Raw genomic sequence first — 15,057 nt, forward strand, 5'->3', positions numbered from 1 at the left:
ATTCAGCGTTGCTGATGACAATTATACCGGATCCGGATGGGTGGTTCAGAGATGTTAAAGTAATGATGGACTTTCGTTTTTCTTTGCTTATTTGAGCTGTTCTTGCTAAAATATGGACTTGGTCTTTTACCAAATAGAGCGATCTTCTGTATACCACCCCCACCTTGTCACAACACAACTAATTGTCTAAAATGCATTAAGGAAAGAAATTCCACAAATTAACATTTAACAAGGCACACCTGTTAATTGAAATGCATTCCAGGTGACTACCTCATGAAGCTGGTTGACAGAATGCAAAGAATGTGCAAAGCTGTCATCAAGGCAAAGGGTGGCTACTTTGAAGAATCTCAAATATTAAATATATTTTGATAAGTTTAACACTTTTTGGGTTACTACATGATTCCATATGTGTTAGTTTTGATGTCTTCACTATTATTCTACAATGTAGAAAATAGTAAAAAATAAAGAAAAACCCTGGAATGAGTAGGTGTGTCTAAACTTTTGACTGGTTCTGTATATATACACCAGTATACACCATATATAATTGTAATAGCAGGACAGTGTAAAGTTCATTATCCCTCTGAAGAGTATGAATTAGGCTGATTGAGAAGGTTTGAATCCCAAGCAACCTGCTTACACATAGTTTGTAGTACAATACTTACTGTAGTATGTCAAAGCCGTGTGCTGGAAAACCTCGGTAGAGCACGGTTGAAATAGGCATTTTGGTGCTCATGTGAATTTCCTTTCATTTTCGGCTTCAGACCAATGCCAATTCTCACTTAAAATGTTTTTTTCATCTAGTCCAAATATGGCTGTTCCCCGGGCGCCGAAGACATGGAAGTCGATTAAGGCAGCCCCCCGCACCTCTCTGATTCAGAGGGGTTGGGTTAAATGCGTAATTTCAGCTGAATGCATTCAGTTGGTCAATTGACTAGGTATCCCCCTTTCCCTTTCAACTATTTGTATCAGTTTGGATCACTTTCATATGGGGGACTTTTATTTTGAAGGCGAACTGCAAATTCCACTATTGTGGCTAATCCTCATTGTGGCTAGCTTCACACAGGTGTGCATGGCAGAGTTTAAAAATATCCAACAAATGGCAGAGTTGTAAGTTTGGCACTGTTGATCAGCACACATGATTAAAACATGTAATGAAGACAAGGGGGAGGAGCATACTGGAATGTATTATAGATGTTAAACTGGTGAGTTTTTCTTAAGCTAGCAAGCATGCACATGTACATGCACACTGCAGTCAGTGCACAATAGAGCCAGGAGGCTCTGTTAACGTCAGACAGCAAAACAAATTCTCAGCAGTTTGAGTTGTGTCCTGTCAGACAGTGAAATGTGGCTAGCTCTTACTGTTGCCTGGACTATGGAGTAGCTAGCTAGTGTTGCAAAAGCCCATTGCATGCATAGTAAGTTAGCAGCATGACAATTTGTCCAAAGTTTGGGGTTGGTTTTGAGCTGATGTACGTTAGCTTGCTAGCTATGTTTTGTGGAAAGGACTGGCATTTGGACATGAACTAGCTATCATTAGCTAGCTTCAGCTGTTTTTGTCTGGCTCTAACTAGCTAGCTTGCTAAATGGCGGAAGTTATTTGTGTAACAAACCTTCCATAAACAAAAATAGCTAGCTACCTTACTTTGCCTGTTTGTTAGTTAGCTAGCTAGCTTTCAGCTGACTGGTGTTAGCTAGCTAGCTCCAGAGGCTAGCTGCTGGACTTTGTACAATCAAGCAAACATTAGCTAAGTAACGTTAGCTAGCTAGCTACCTAGCTAATCAAAATTGTCAGAAATGCTACAAAAAGGTAGCACGTTGTTGGTTCTTAATGGTCAGAAATGAGCTTGTGAGATCGATAAATTATAAATGTAATAAACTGTTGCACCTACAAATTTAGTCAAGTCCGATGGTCACTTTATGAACACTATAGTCTCGTTTTAATCCGACATCTAGAATTTGAGCTAGGTAGGCGCAATAAATACTCTTAAAACTAAATTGTTAACGACCCTGTTAAAAAATCGTATATGTGGTTCTCGGTAACGTACGGACAGTTCATGACCTCCAATCAAGTTGATTTTCTCATTTTCAACTCGATTTGCTTCATGTTGGCTTAGATATGATGGTAGGGAGATTTTAGTTTAATACTGAGCTTCAACCAATGCCTATAATAAATCCTAGTCTTTTTTTTCTTCATAAAATTGCATACTTTTTCATTTATATTTATCCACCGTTTCAGCCGTTGTTTCAAATAAGGAGGCCAATACAAAGTGCTGGGTTGGACATCATTCCACTCACATCACACTTATGATGCTGCCCACAGTTGATAAGTATTGTAGGTTAATCGGTCATATAAGGGGATCCCAAAATGGGGCCCCTATTCCCTATGTAGTGCACTATATTTGACAAGAGCCTTATCGGCCATGTTTTAAAAAGTAGTGCAATATAAAGGGAATATGGTGCCATTTGGGACGCAGACCAATACAAGTCAAATGTTCTCTCTGTTCAACTGAATGGATCACCCAAATTGGGCTGTTTGTGTCTGTCCCAACCCAATCCAACTAGCCTGCGAAGCTGCAGACATATACAATGGTTATAAATTACAGTAAATGATTACATAGTATTTCCTGTAAATATGGAAATGTACTACAGGTAATTGATATAATACTTACGGTTTGGAAGTCATTCGTAAGGTAAGTCCTGAGCAATCTCTATGGTGGTCTGAAACAAAAAACGTGCAATTAGCCGACAACAAATTAACGATTTTTATTATTTTTTCATTTGACCTTTTATTTAACTAGGCAAGTCAGTTAAGAACAAATTCTGATTTTCAATGACGGCCTAGGAACAGTGGGTTAACTGCCTGTTCAGGGGCAGAACGACAGATTTGTACCTTGTCAGCTCGGGGGTTTGAACTCGCAACCTTCCGGTTACTAGTCCAACGCTCTAACCACTAGGCTACCCCAGAATGCTGTTTTGATGAAGCCCAGTCCGATTCACTCTCTACTGCAGGTGTTCCTTTACGACTGTAAAGCACCGTAATACATTATTCAATTACAGCACTATTATGGCTCCCTATTATCTTCACCGTGCACTACTTTGGACCAGGGCCCATAGGGTTCTGATTGAAAGTAGTGCACCATTTAGGGAATAGGGTGCCATTTAGGACACAGATTGAGTCGTCGTCGTCCCTCCCACCCAATAGGCTAGCCATGTCTACACAGGGGGGTTTAAGCAAACACCAGACAAGCCCATTGAAGTAAGCTAGCGCCGCGGCGGCTAGCTGTAGCCCCAGAGCTCCTGCCCCTGTGGCTACACAGCAATACCATAGGGTTTATTTCTGGAGCTGCCTATTAACATACAATAATCCTGAGAAGCTGGTCTGCATTCTAATACATGTGGGCAGGCACACAACACACACATCTGTACTCCCCAGAGAGGACTCATTTGCATAGTTAATTGTTTAATTCCAGCATTCATGTCCAGCATTATAATCAACTTCTTCATTTCCTGCACTAATGTGTTATCATTGACACACTGTGTCACACTTATTTTGTCTTGGTGTGCCTCCATTTTTAAAAATGTTTTAAAAAAATAAATAAAAACTTTCCTTGACTGAATAATTATTCTCCTCCTTGACTGTGACTACACAGCAGGTATTACAGTTCTCAGTTCTGCACTCCCAAAGTTATTGACTGTTTTTGTGCTTGCCAGTTAGCTAGTAGCTCTCAGCTGTTAGCAGCCAATGGCTAGCAGTTTCTTACTGGCCATCACTTGTTTTGAGTCAGTACTGAATTATTTAACGTAACAACTCAAACATTAAACCTCCTAAACAATTCATTTAGACCCAGCAGTTGTGTGCAGTTGCCCAGCTACTAAAAGGGCTATTTGAGACTCGCGTTTAAGTTGAAGTTTTACGGTAACAACTACACCATTTTCCTCAAGCGTCTGTTTTTTTTTGTTGTTTAAAAAAATATATATATTTTACCTTTATTTAACTAGGCAAGTCAGTTAAGAATAAATTGTTATTTACAATGACGGCCTAGGAACAGTGGGTTAACTGCTTTGTTCAGGGGCAGAACAACGTTTTTTTTACCTTGTCAGCTCAGGGATTCAGTCCATCAACCTTTCGTTTACTGGCCCAACGCTCTAACCACTACGCTAACTGCCGTTTTACGGTAATTAACTACACCATTATCCTCAAATGTCTGCTTTACGATAATTAACTACACCATTATCCTCAAATGTCTGTTTTACGGTAATAAACTACACCATTATCCTCAAACATCTGTTGAGCGTCTCTTTGTTTTCTAGGTAAAAGTACTGGCGTCTTCCACCAAACCAACTATTGTTTGTGATTCCGGTCATAGACATGCAACATTTGCATGCTGCCTCAAGGCAGCCCAGTAATGTCAGGCAGCCCAGTAATGTCAGGCAGCCCAGTAATGTCAGGCAGCCCAGTCATTTCAGGTAGCCCAGCAATATCAGGCAGCCCAGTAATATCAGGCAGCCCAGTCATTCCAGACAGCCCAGTAATATCAGGCAGCCCAGTAATATCAGGCAGCCCAGTCATTCCAGACAGCCCAGTAATTTCAGGCAGCCCAGTAATTCCAGACAGCCCAGTAATATCAGGCAGCCCAGTAATATCAGGCAGCCCAGTCATTCCAGACAGCCCAGTAATATCAGGCAGCCCAGTCATTCCAGACAGCCCAGTAATTTCAGGCAGCCCAGTCATTCCAGACAGCCCAGTAATTTCAGGCAGCCCAGTAATATCAGGCAGCCCAGTAATATCAGGCAGCCCAGTCATTCCAGACAAGCCCAGTAATTTCAGGCAGCCCAGCTATTTCCCTAAGAAAATACCCTTTATGGTGTGCCTGTCCTGACTTATATTGGGGAGAAGAGACATCCACTCCAATGTAGTATTCTAATGCCAATACACTCCCCTATTGGGCCCTGGTCAAAATTAGTGCACTACATAGGGAATAGGGTTCCCTTTGGGAAGCAGACTCACTCAATGCACAATCAATGGCCACTTAGTGAAAGAACTCTCTCTCAGCTGCCACTGGGGGCGAAGCTGTCGCAACGAACGTGGAACAACACAAAGGTTTGCTGTTGAGTCTTTTGGGAGCTCATTGTGGGGGGAAGAGAACAATAACCACTTAATGCTGTGGGGGAACAATAACTGTTTTGAGTCCCTAATTAAAATAATCTGGTCGTGAAAGCCTGAATAAAACAAAACTGGAAACGCTTGGTGATAAACACATATTAACTACGAGAGTAATGAACGGTACAATAATTACCAGGTACTGTATTTGAATACAAAGCAGGCACAATATTACAGTCTAGGTGAATTCATCACTTTTTTTTAATACAGGGGTCACCCAATCTGGTTCTGCGGGGCTACAGGGGTCACCCAATCTGGTTCTGCGGGGCTACAGGGGTCACCCAATCTGGTTCTGCGGGGCTACAGGGGTCACCCAATCTGGTTCTGCGGGGCTACATGGGTCACAGACTTTTGTTTCAACCCAGCCCTAAAACAGATGAATTGATTGGCTAAATGGGGTGTGTTAATGCTGGACTGGATCAGACCCCTGTATGGCGTGTAGCTCCAGGACCAGGGTTGGTGACCGCAGTCATTCCTGCTTTTCCCCTCATGATTCCAGGAATACTCCAACCGGGATTTATAGAAAACCTGTGCATTTTTGGGGGAAATTACAGGGAATTTTGCAACCCTACTGAAGTTTTATCACCAATCACCACTCACCACTAAAAGCGTGGACATCCCCATAGTGGATTTGCAGCACAAAGTAAGTGATTCTGGATTTCCCTCCAACTTTAAAACCGACATCTGGGAGAGAAAAAAAACAAAGAAAAAAGGACAGGCACAAGTAATTAAGGTCTCTGTGAGGGCTGCAAGAATGAGATGCATTGATAAGGAAAGAACTCATTGGAGAGCAATTACAGTAACGCAGGCTAAAGCCGCAGGATTACCAATCATGGATCTACTCTCTCCAGAGCTCACTGGGGTAGAATCTGATCTCTACTCTCTCCAGAGAGCACTGGGGTAGAATCTGATCTCTACTCTCTCCAGAGCTCACTGGGGTAGAATCTGATCTCTCCCCTCTCCAGAGAGCACTGGGGTAGAATCTGATCTCTACTCTCTCCAGAGCTCACTGGGGTAGAATCTGATCTCTCCCCTCTCCAGAGAGCACTGGGGTAGAATCTGATCTCTACTCTCTCCAGAGCTCACTGGGGTAGAATCTGATCTCTACTCTCTCCAGAGAGCACTGGGGTAGAATCTGATCTCTACTCTCTCCAGAGCTCACTGGGGTAGAATCTGATCTCTCCTCTCTCCAGAGAGCACTGGGGTAGAGTCTGATCTCTCCTCTCTCCAGTGAGAGAGAGGTGGAGAAGAGAGAAAGATGGAGGGAGAGAAAGATGGAAGGCACAAAGAGAGAGAAAGATGAAGCAGAAAGAGAGTGATTGGGAGGAGAGAGAGAAAGATGAAATGGCGAGAGAGAGAGAGAGATTAAAGGGAAAAAGTAAGAGAGAGACTGTGTACCTGGGGGTAGCCTGGTGGGTGGGGCATTTCGGGCCCAGGCGTACATGATGGAGGCTTCGTCCTCACAGGTCCCCTTGACACTCCCACAGTCCCTGAAAGAACCAAACAACAGCACTGGGTCAATACAGCCCCTCTCAGTGGGTACAATATTGATGATTCACACACACACACACACTGCGTCTTTGTTATGGTTTGTGCAGGCAGGTGCAGAGTTTTGCGTTTGCAGTTATTTTTTCTTTTTTCAAAGGAATTCTTTACAAAAAAAATTTAGAGAATAAATCAAACCTAAAATGTTAAAGAAGACTGGCCCAGCTAACACAGAACGTTCTGAGAACCATATGTTTTTTAGAGCTTGGTGAGAGCGTGGTTGTCCTATTGTTATTTAGCATAAAACTTTCCCACAACTTTCTGGAAACGGTGCAGAATAGTTGCTTGGGTTTGAAACATTTAAAAAAAAAATGTAACCGTTATTTTCTTGGTATTTCATTACTTTGACAGAAAGTTTCCTAAAAGTTCTAACATGGTTAAATGTAATTAACATTTTGGTCATGTTAAAAGAAAATGATCCAAACGGTTTGACATTGGGAATGTTCTCAAATAGTTCAGAGAACGTTAAGAAACAATGTTCTTCTGTGGGAATTTCAGCATTACGTTCCCTACACGTTTCCTCGTGGTTCAATTTAAAGACGTGTTCTTTAATTGTTCAGAACATTAAGAAACAGCGCTCTTCTGTGGGAATTTCAGTACTTCTACAAACATTTCACCCAAGTTCCCATGTGGTTCTATTTAATTTCATACATTTACTACATTCTGGGAACGTAACATTTTGGGGGATGATTTTAGTAACTTTCAGAGAATGTTATTTAAAAACAAATACATTTTGTTCTCAGTGTCTACAAAACTCTCAAATCAGGTGTGTTGGCCACGCCCACTATCTGGCCACACCTGATCTTAATGAGTGCTCGTTTCCTTTGAAATGGGGTCTGTTTAAATAGACTAATGTGAACAGCTTAGTTTGCATAAAAAAACATGGCATCCATCTACACCACAACAGAACTATCATATTCTAGAACACCATCCATCTACACCACAACAGAACTATCATATTCTAGAACACCATCCATCTACACCACAACAGAACTATCATATTCTAGAACACCATCCATCTACACCACAACAGAACTATCATATTCTAGAACACCATCCATCTACACCACAACAGAACTATCATATTCTAGAACACCATCCATCTACACCACAACAGAACTATCATATTCTAGAACACCATCCATCTACACCACAACAGAACTATCATATTCTAGAACACCATCCATCTACACCACAACAGAACTATCATATTTTAGAACACCATCCATCTACACCACAACAGAACTATCATATTTTAGAACACCATCCATCTACACCACAACAGAACTATCATATTCTAGAACACCATCCATCTACACCACAACAGAACTATCATATTCTAGAACACCATCCATCTACACCATAACAGAACTATCATGTCCTAGAACACCATCCATCTATACCATAACAGAACTATCATACTATCATATCCTAGAACACCATCCATCTACACCACAACAGAACTATCATACTATCATATCGTAGAACACCATCCATCTACACCACAACAGAACTATCATATCCTAGAACACCATCCATCTACACCTCAACACAACTATCATACTATCATATCCTAGAACACCATCCATCTACACCACAACAGAACTATCATATCCTAGAACACAGAAGGTAATAGTGTGCCCCTGGCTTGATATGGAGACCGGCAGTTATGGTTAAAGGCCAGTAACGCCTTACATTGTTTCTCCTGATAGCTAGTGTCTAGAAGATATTCCCGTCATTTGTTCCAAATGAATACACCACACTCAAAGATTAGGAGCAAGCAGCAGCAGCAGTAGCAGACGCTTCCGTTAAGAGCCTCACGCCTCCCAGATTCCATTTCATGCCTTTGTGCGTTCTGGGAAACACCATTAAAAGCATATTGTCTTCACTTTTGACACAATAATGACTAGCCTTACTACTTTTCACCCTATTCTTCCTGTTCCAGAGAGCTCACAGCTTGAACGGTGTAGCAGTGTGTACTCATCATTGATGTTGACCCCCCTGTAGCACTCGAGTGTGTTGCAGAGGAGAACCGGTGCAACGAGGGCTAGGTGACAAGAGTGGGTTAAAAACAGCTTTCCTTTTTCAGGAGTTTTTTTTTTTTTTTTAGCTCAATGTGGAATTGTGTGGATGTGCTCGCAGTGGGCTAAGCAAGTGTTCTGATTGGGTAGACACATTGTGTTTGTCCCAAATGGTACCCAGTCTCTTTATAGTGCACTAGGTAGCAACTAGGGTGCCATTTGGAACAAACACTCTTGGTATGGCCTATTTTCTTGCCCCCCCCACTGATCCTCCAGAGCTTCCTTGTGATTTCAGAAGCAGCTTCACAGGCAGTTTCAGAATATATCTCAACCGCTTTTCACTCGAGGAATGCCAAATGTGCTTTCAGAGTGGGGAGGAATTTGAAAATCACCCCCGCAGGATAGCTGAAGAAGAGATGCATTTTTTAAATGAAAAACAGGGTAGCAGAATGGATGAAAGGAATTAAAGCCCGAATGGCAATTGTGATGGTCGTTTGGAATTTGATAGTCATAGTCAACACACGGTGCTCTTAAAAAAAAACTGATTTGATTAGAAAACATACTAATTTCTTTGTGTATTTTTGCTGTGTGACTCTAGAGGTGTATTCTGATTTGACCCTCCCAGACACAGGAAGTCAGTAGATGCTGAGCCGTGTTTCACTTGAACGTTGCGGTAGCGTAATGTGGTCTTCGTCTTCCTCATCACATACACTGAAGAGTCCATTCTGAGGGGAGGAAAGATAAACAGCCCCTCCCGACGAGCGACCTGCAGCACCCACCCCCCTCACACACCCACACCACCCTGTACAGGGCTCCCATGATCTCTGTTGTCGAGGTGACAGCAGTTGCTATGGTAACAGGCAAGTTTATCAGTGAGCGTCTGAAAAGGTCTCCTCTTCCCTCTTGTTTCTTCTCCTTTTTTCTCTCTTGTGCGTCTCTCCCTCCTTCTCTCTTCTGCCCCTCTCCCTCCCTCTCTCTTCTGCCCCTCTCCCTCCCTCTCTCTTCTGCCCCTCTCTCTCTCTCTCCAGCCTCTCTCCTCTCTCTCTCCAGCCTCTCTCCTCTCTCTCTCCAGCCTCTCCCTCTCTCTCTCCAGCCTCTCTCTCCTGCCTCTCTCTCTCTCTCTCCTGCCTCTCTCTCTCTCTCTCCTGCCTCTCTCTCTCTCTCTCCTGCCTCTCTCTCTCTCTCTCCTGCCTCTCTCTCTCTCTCTCCTGCCTCTCTCTCTCTCTCCTGCCTCTCTCTCTCTCTCCTGCCTCTCTCTCTCTCTCTCTCTCTCTCCTGCCTCTCTCTCTCTCTCTCTCTCCTGCCTCTCTCTCTCTCCTGCCTCTCTCTCTCTCTCTCTCTCTCCTGCCTCTCTCTCCTGCCTCTCTCTCTCCTGCCTCTCTCTCTCCTGCCTCTCTCTCTCCTGCCTCTCTCTCTCTCCTGCCTCTCTCTCTCTCCTGCCGCTTTCTCTCTCTCTCTCCGCTCTCTCCCTCTCCTCTCTCTCTCTCTCTCTCCTGCCTCTCTCTCTCTCCTGCCTCTCTCTCTCTCTCTCTCCTGCCTCTCTCTCTCTCCTGCCTCTCTCTCTCCTGCCTCTCTCTCTCTCCTGCCTCTCTCTCTCTCCTGCCTCTCTCTCTCTCCTGCCTCTCTCTCTCTCCTGCCTCTCTCTCTCTCCTGCCTCTCTCTCTCTCCTGCCTCTCTCTCTCTCCTGCCTCTCTCCCTCTCCTGCCTCTCTCTCTCTCCTGCCTCTCTCTCGCTCCTGCCTCTCTCTCTCTCTCCTGCCGCTTTCTCTCTCTCTCTCTCCGCTCTCTCCCTCTCCTCTCTCTCTCTCTCTCTCTTGCCTCTCTCTCTCTCCTGCCTCTCTCTCTCTCTCCTGCCTCTCTCTCTCTCTCCTGCCTCTCTCTCTCTCTCCTGCCTCTCTCTCTCTCTCCTGCCTCTCTCTCTCTCCTGCCTCTCTCTCTCTCCTGCATCTCTCTCTCTCCTGCATCTCTCTCTCTCCTGCCTCTCTCTCTCTCCTGCCTCTCTCTCTCTCCTGCCTCTCTCTCTCTCCTGCCTCTCTCTCTCTCTCCTGCCTCTCTCTCTCTCTCTCCTGCCTCTCTCTCTCTCTCTCCTGCCGCTCTCTCTCTCTCGTGCCGCTCTCTCCCTCTCGTGCCGCTCTCTCCCTCTCTCGTGCCGCTCTCTCCCTCTCTCGTGCCGCTCTCTCCCTCTCTCGTGCCGCTCTCTCCCTCTCTCGTGCCGCTCTCTCCCTCTCTCGTGCCGCTCTCTCCCTCTCTCGTGCCGCTCTCTCCCTCTCTCGTGCCGCTCTCTCCCTCTCTCGTGCCGCTCTCTCCCTCTCTCGTGCCGCTCTCTCCCTCTCTCGTGCCTCTCTCTCCCTCTCCTGCCTCTCTCTCTCTCCTGCCTCTCTCTCTCTCCTGCCTCTCTCTCTCCTGCCTCTCTCTCTCTCCTGCCTCTCTCTCTCTCCTGCCTCTCTCTCTCTCTCCTGCCTCTCTCTCTCTCTCCTGCCTCTCTCTCTCTCTCCTGCCTCTCTCTCTCTCTCTCTCCTGCCTCTCTCTCTCTCTTGCCTCTCTCTCTCTCTCTCCTGCCTCTCTCTCTCTCTCTCTCCTGCCTCTCTCTCTCTCTCTCCTCCCTCTCTCTCTCTCTCTCTCTCCTGCCTCCCTCTCTCTCTCTCTCTCTCTCTCCTGCCTCCCTCTCTCTCTCTCTCTCTCTCTCCTGCCTCCCTCTCTCTCTCTCTCTCTCTCTCCTGCCTCCCTCTCTCTCTCTCTCTCTCTCCTGCCTCCCTCTCTCTTTCTCTCTCTCTCTCTCCTGCCTCTCTCTCTCTCCTGCCTCTCTCTCTCTCCTGCCTCTCTCTCTCCTGCCTCTCTCTCCCTCTCCTGCTTCTCTCCCCCTCGCCTCTCTCTCTCTCCTGCCTCTCTCTCTCCTGCCTCTCTCTCCTGCCGCTCTCTCCCTCTCTCGTGCCTCTCTCTCGCCTCTCTCTCCCTCTCCTGCCTCTCTCCCTCTCCTGCCTCTCTCTCTCTCCTGCCTCTCTCTCTCTCCTGCCTCTCTCTCTCTCCTGCCTCTCTCTCTCTCCTGCCTCTCTCTCTCTCCTGCCTCTCTCTCTCCTGCCTCTCTCTCTCCTGCCTCTCTCTCTCTCCTGCCGCTCTCCCTCTCTCCTGGCGCACTCTCTCTCTCCTGCCGCTCTCCCTCTCTCCTGCCGCTCTCCCTCTCTCCTGCCGCACTCTCTCTCTCTCTCTCCTGCCTCTCTCTCTCTCTCTCTCTCCTGCCTCTCTCTCTCTCTCCTGCCTCTCTGTCTCTCTCTCCTGCCTCTCTCTCCTGCCTCTCTCTCTCTCTCCTGCCTCTCTCTCTCTCTCTCCTGCCTCTCTCTCTCTCTCTCCTGCCTCTCTCTCTCTCTCTCCTGCCTCTCTCTCTCTCTCTCCTGCCTCTCTCTCTCTCTCTCCTGCCTCTCTCTCTCTCTCCTGCCTCTCTCTCTCTCTCCTGCCTCTCTCTCTCTCTCCTGCCTCTCTCTCTCTCTCCTGCCTCTCTCTCTCTCTCTCCTGCCTCTCTCTCTCTCTCTCCTGCCTCTCTCTCTCTCTCTCCTGCCTCTCTCTCTCTCTCTCTCTCCTGCCTCTCTCTCTCTCTCTCCTGCCTCTCTCTCTCTCTCTCTCTCGCCTCTCTCTCGCTCTCTCTCCTGCCTCTCTCTCTCTCTCTCTCTCCTGCCTCTCTCTCTCTCCTGCCTCTCTCTCTCTCTCTCTCCTGCCTCTCTCTCTCTCTCTCCTGCCTCTCTCTCTCTCTCCTGCCTCTCTCTCTCTCTCCTGCCTCTCTCTCTCTCTCTCTCCTGCCTCTCTCTCTCTCCTGCCTCTCTCTCTCTCTCTCTTGCCTCTCTCTCTCTCTCTCTCCTGCCTCTCTCTCTCTCTCTCTCCTGCCTCTCTCTCTCTCTCTCTCCTGCCTCTCTCTCTCTCTCTCTCCTGCCTCTCTCTCTCTCTCTCTCTCCTGCCTCTCTCTCTCTCTCTCCCCTGCCTCTCTCTCTCTCTCTCCCCTGCCTCTCTCTCTCTCTCTCTCCCCTGCCTCTCTCTCTCTCTCTCCTGCCTCTCTCTCTCTCTCTCCTGCCTCTCTCTCTCTCTCTCCTGCCTCTCTCTCTCTCTCTCTCCTGCCTCTCTCTCTCTCTCTCCTGCCTCTCTCTCACTCTCTCCTGCCTCTCTCTCACTCTCTCCTGCCTCTCTCTCACTCTCTCCTGCCTCTCTCTCTCACTCTCTCCTGCCTCTCTCTCTCTCTCCTGCCTCTCTCTCTCTCTCCTGCCTCTCTCTCTCTCTCCTGCCTCTCTCTCTCTCTCCTGCCTCTCTCTCTCTCTCTCTCTCTCTCCTGCCTCTCTCTCTCTCCTGCCTCTCTCTCTCTCCTGCCTCTCTCTCTCTCCTGCCTCTCTCTCTCTCGCCTGCCTCTCCCTCTCTCCTGCCTCTCTCTCTCTCTCGCCTGCCTCTCTCTCTCTCTCGCCTGCCTCTCTCTCTCTCTCGCCTGCCTCTCTCTCTCTCTCTACTGCCTCTCTCTCTCTCTCTACTGCCTCTCTCTCTCTCTCTCCTGCCTCTCTCTCTCCTGCCTCTCTCTCTCCTGCCTCTCTCTCTCTCCTGCCTCTCTCTCCCTCTCTCCTGCCTCTCTCTCCCTCTCTCCTGCCTCTCTCTCCCTCTCTCCTGCCTCTCTCTCCCTCTCTCCTGCCTCTCTCTCTCCTGCCTCTCTCTCTCTCTCTCTCCTGCCTCTCTTTCTCCTGCCTCTCTCGCCTCTCTTGCCTTTCCCTCTCTCCCACCTCTCCCTCTCTCCCTCCTCTCTCTCTCCCTCCTCTCTCTCTCTCTCTCCCTCCTCTCTCTCTCTCTCCTCTCTCTCTCTCTCTCCTGCCTCTCTCTCTCTCTCTCCTGCCTCTCTCTCTCTCTCTCCTGCCTCTCTCTCTCTCTCTCTTGCCTCTCTCTCTCTCTCTCCTGCCTCTCTCTCTCTCTCCTGCCTCTCTCTCTCTCTCCTGCCTCTCTCTCTCTCTCTCCTGCCTCTCTCTCTCTCTCTCTCCTGCCTCTCTCTCTCTCTCTCCTGCCTCTCTCTCTCTCTCTCCTGCCTCTCTCTCTCTCTCTCCTGCCTCTCTCTCTCTCTCTCCTGCCTCTCTCTCACTCTCTCCTGCCTCTCTCTCACTCTCTCCTGCCTCTCCTGCCTCTCTCTCACTCTCTCCTGCCTCTCTCTCTCTCCTGCCTCTCTATCTCTCTCTCTCCTGCCTCTCTTTCTCCTGCCTCTCTCGCCTCTCTTGCCTTTCCCTCTCTCCCACCTCTCCCTCTCTCCCTCCTCTCTCTCTCCCTCCTCTCTCTCTCTCCCTCCCTCCTCTCTCTCTCTCCCTCCTCTCTCTCTCTCCCTCCTCTCTCTCTCTCTCCTCTCTCTCTCTCTGCAATGATTAGAGGGGTCCAGCTGATTCTTTAAGTGTAGTAGGGCAGTAATACCCAACACTGATTATTTAAGTGTAGTAGGGCAGTAATACCCAACACTGATTATTTAAGCGTAGTAGGGCAGTAATACCCAACATTGATTCTTTGTACCCTAAGTGTTGAGGGTTTGGTTTTTATCAAGTCTAGTGCTTGTATTCAGGCTCATGGGGGTGAGGAAGTGAATAAAGTCTCTTTGTACATTTGTTCTTCGTTGTGCTACAATGGACAGATCAACAAGTCTTTACTAACACACAGCTGTTGTGTATTCTACAGACTGTCTGTTTGGTCAACCAGGTAGATTCATGTGTAAAGTACTGTAGAAATGCATAGGGAAATTCTAGCTCACGTACTGTGTTGTGGTGTGCTTTGACTTACCAGTAGTTGGTGGTGGAGACTGGTGTCCGGCAGCCATACAGGAGCATGTGATGGGCTGTGTCCATACTGGCATGAGGCTCAAAATCCACTGAGGGGAAAGAACAACACAATTACAGGGTTAAAGCCCTTGGCAAAGCACTTGTCTCCACAGGGTTTGTTTTAGGAGGAGAATTCCACTTGTCAAAGACAATTTATGCTAGTCTCCTCTGATTCTTCGAGAATAATGAGGTTGTTTAGACACCTTAACGTCCAGGATGTTGACTATGTCTTGTGTTTGGATGAAACAACCAGGTCTTCATAATAAAATTTTAAAAAAGAGGCATTTAGCTACTGAGTGGACAAAACATTCATTACACGTTCCTAATATTGACTTGAAGCCCTGCCTGCTTTGGCCTCAGAACAGCCTCAATTCGTCGGGGCATTGACTCTAGAAGGTGTCAAAAGCGTTCCACAGGGATGCTGGCTCATGTTGACTCCAATGCTTCCCACAGTTGTGTCAAGTTGGCTGGATGTTCTTTGGGTGGTGGACCGTTCTTGATACACATGTGAAACT

The 15,057-nt window shown here is 47.1% G+C and overlaps 1 protein-coding gene across 4 annotated transcripts in view; it reads right to left on the reverse strand.

Moving 5' to 3' along the window:
* Positions 1-15,057, reverse strand: part of pam (peptidylglycine alpha-amidating monooxygenase) — a 157,377-nt gene that overhangs the window by 105,018 nt on the left and 37,302 nt on the right. For all 4 annotated transcript variants that reach the window (XM_036976722.2, XM_036976718.2, XM_090233666.1 and 1 more), the window contains exons 6-9: positions 14,505-14,592; positions 6,560-6,651; positions 5,762-5,845; positions 2,670-2,718 (exon numbers count right to left, since the gene is read on the reverse strand). In XM_036976722.2, coding sequence (XP_036832617.1) covers positions 2,670-2,718; positions 5,762-5,845; positions 6,560-6,651; positions 14,505-14,592 — 313 coding nt within the window. The remainder of the gene's footprint in view (positions 1-2,669; positions 2,719-5,761; positions 5,846-6,559; positions 6,652-14,504; positions 14,593-15,057) is intronic.

This window comes from Oncorhynchus mykiss, chromosome 5 (assembly GCF_057628025.1).
Source record: "Oncorhynchus mykiss isolate SJ-2025 chromosome 5, ASM5762802v1, whole genome shotgun sequence".
Classification (NCBI taxonomy): Eukaryota; Metazoa; Chordata; class Actinopteri; order Salmoniformes; family Salmonidae; genus Oncorhynchus; species Oncorhynchus mykiss.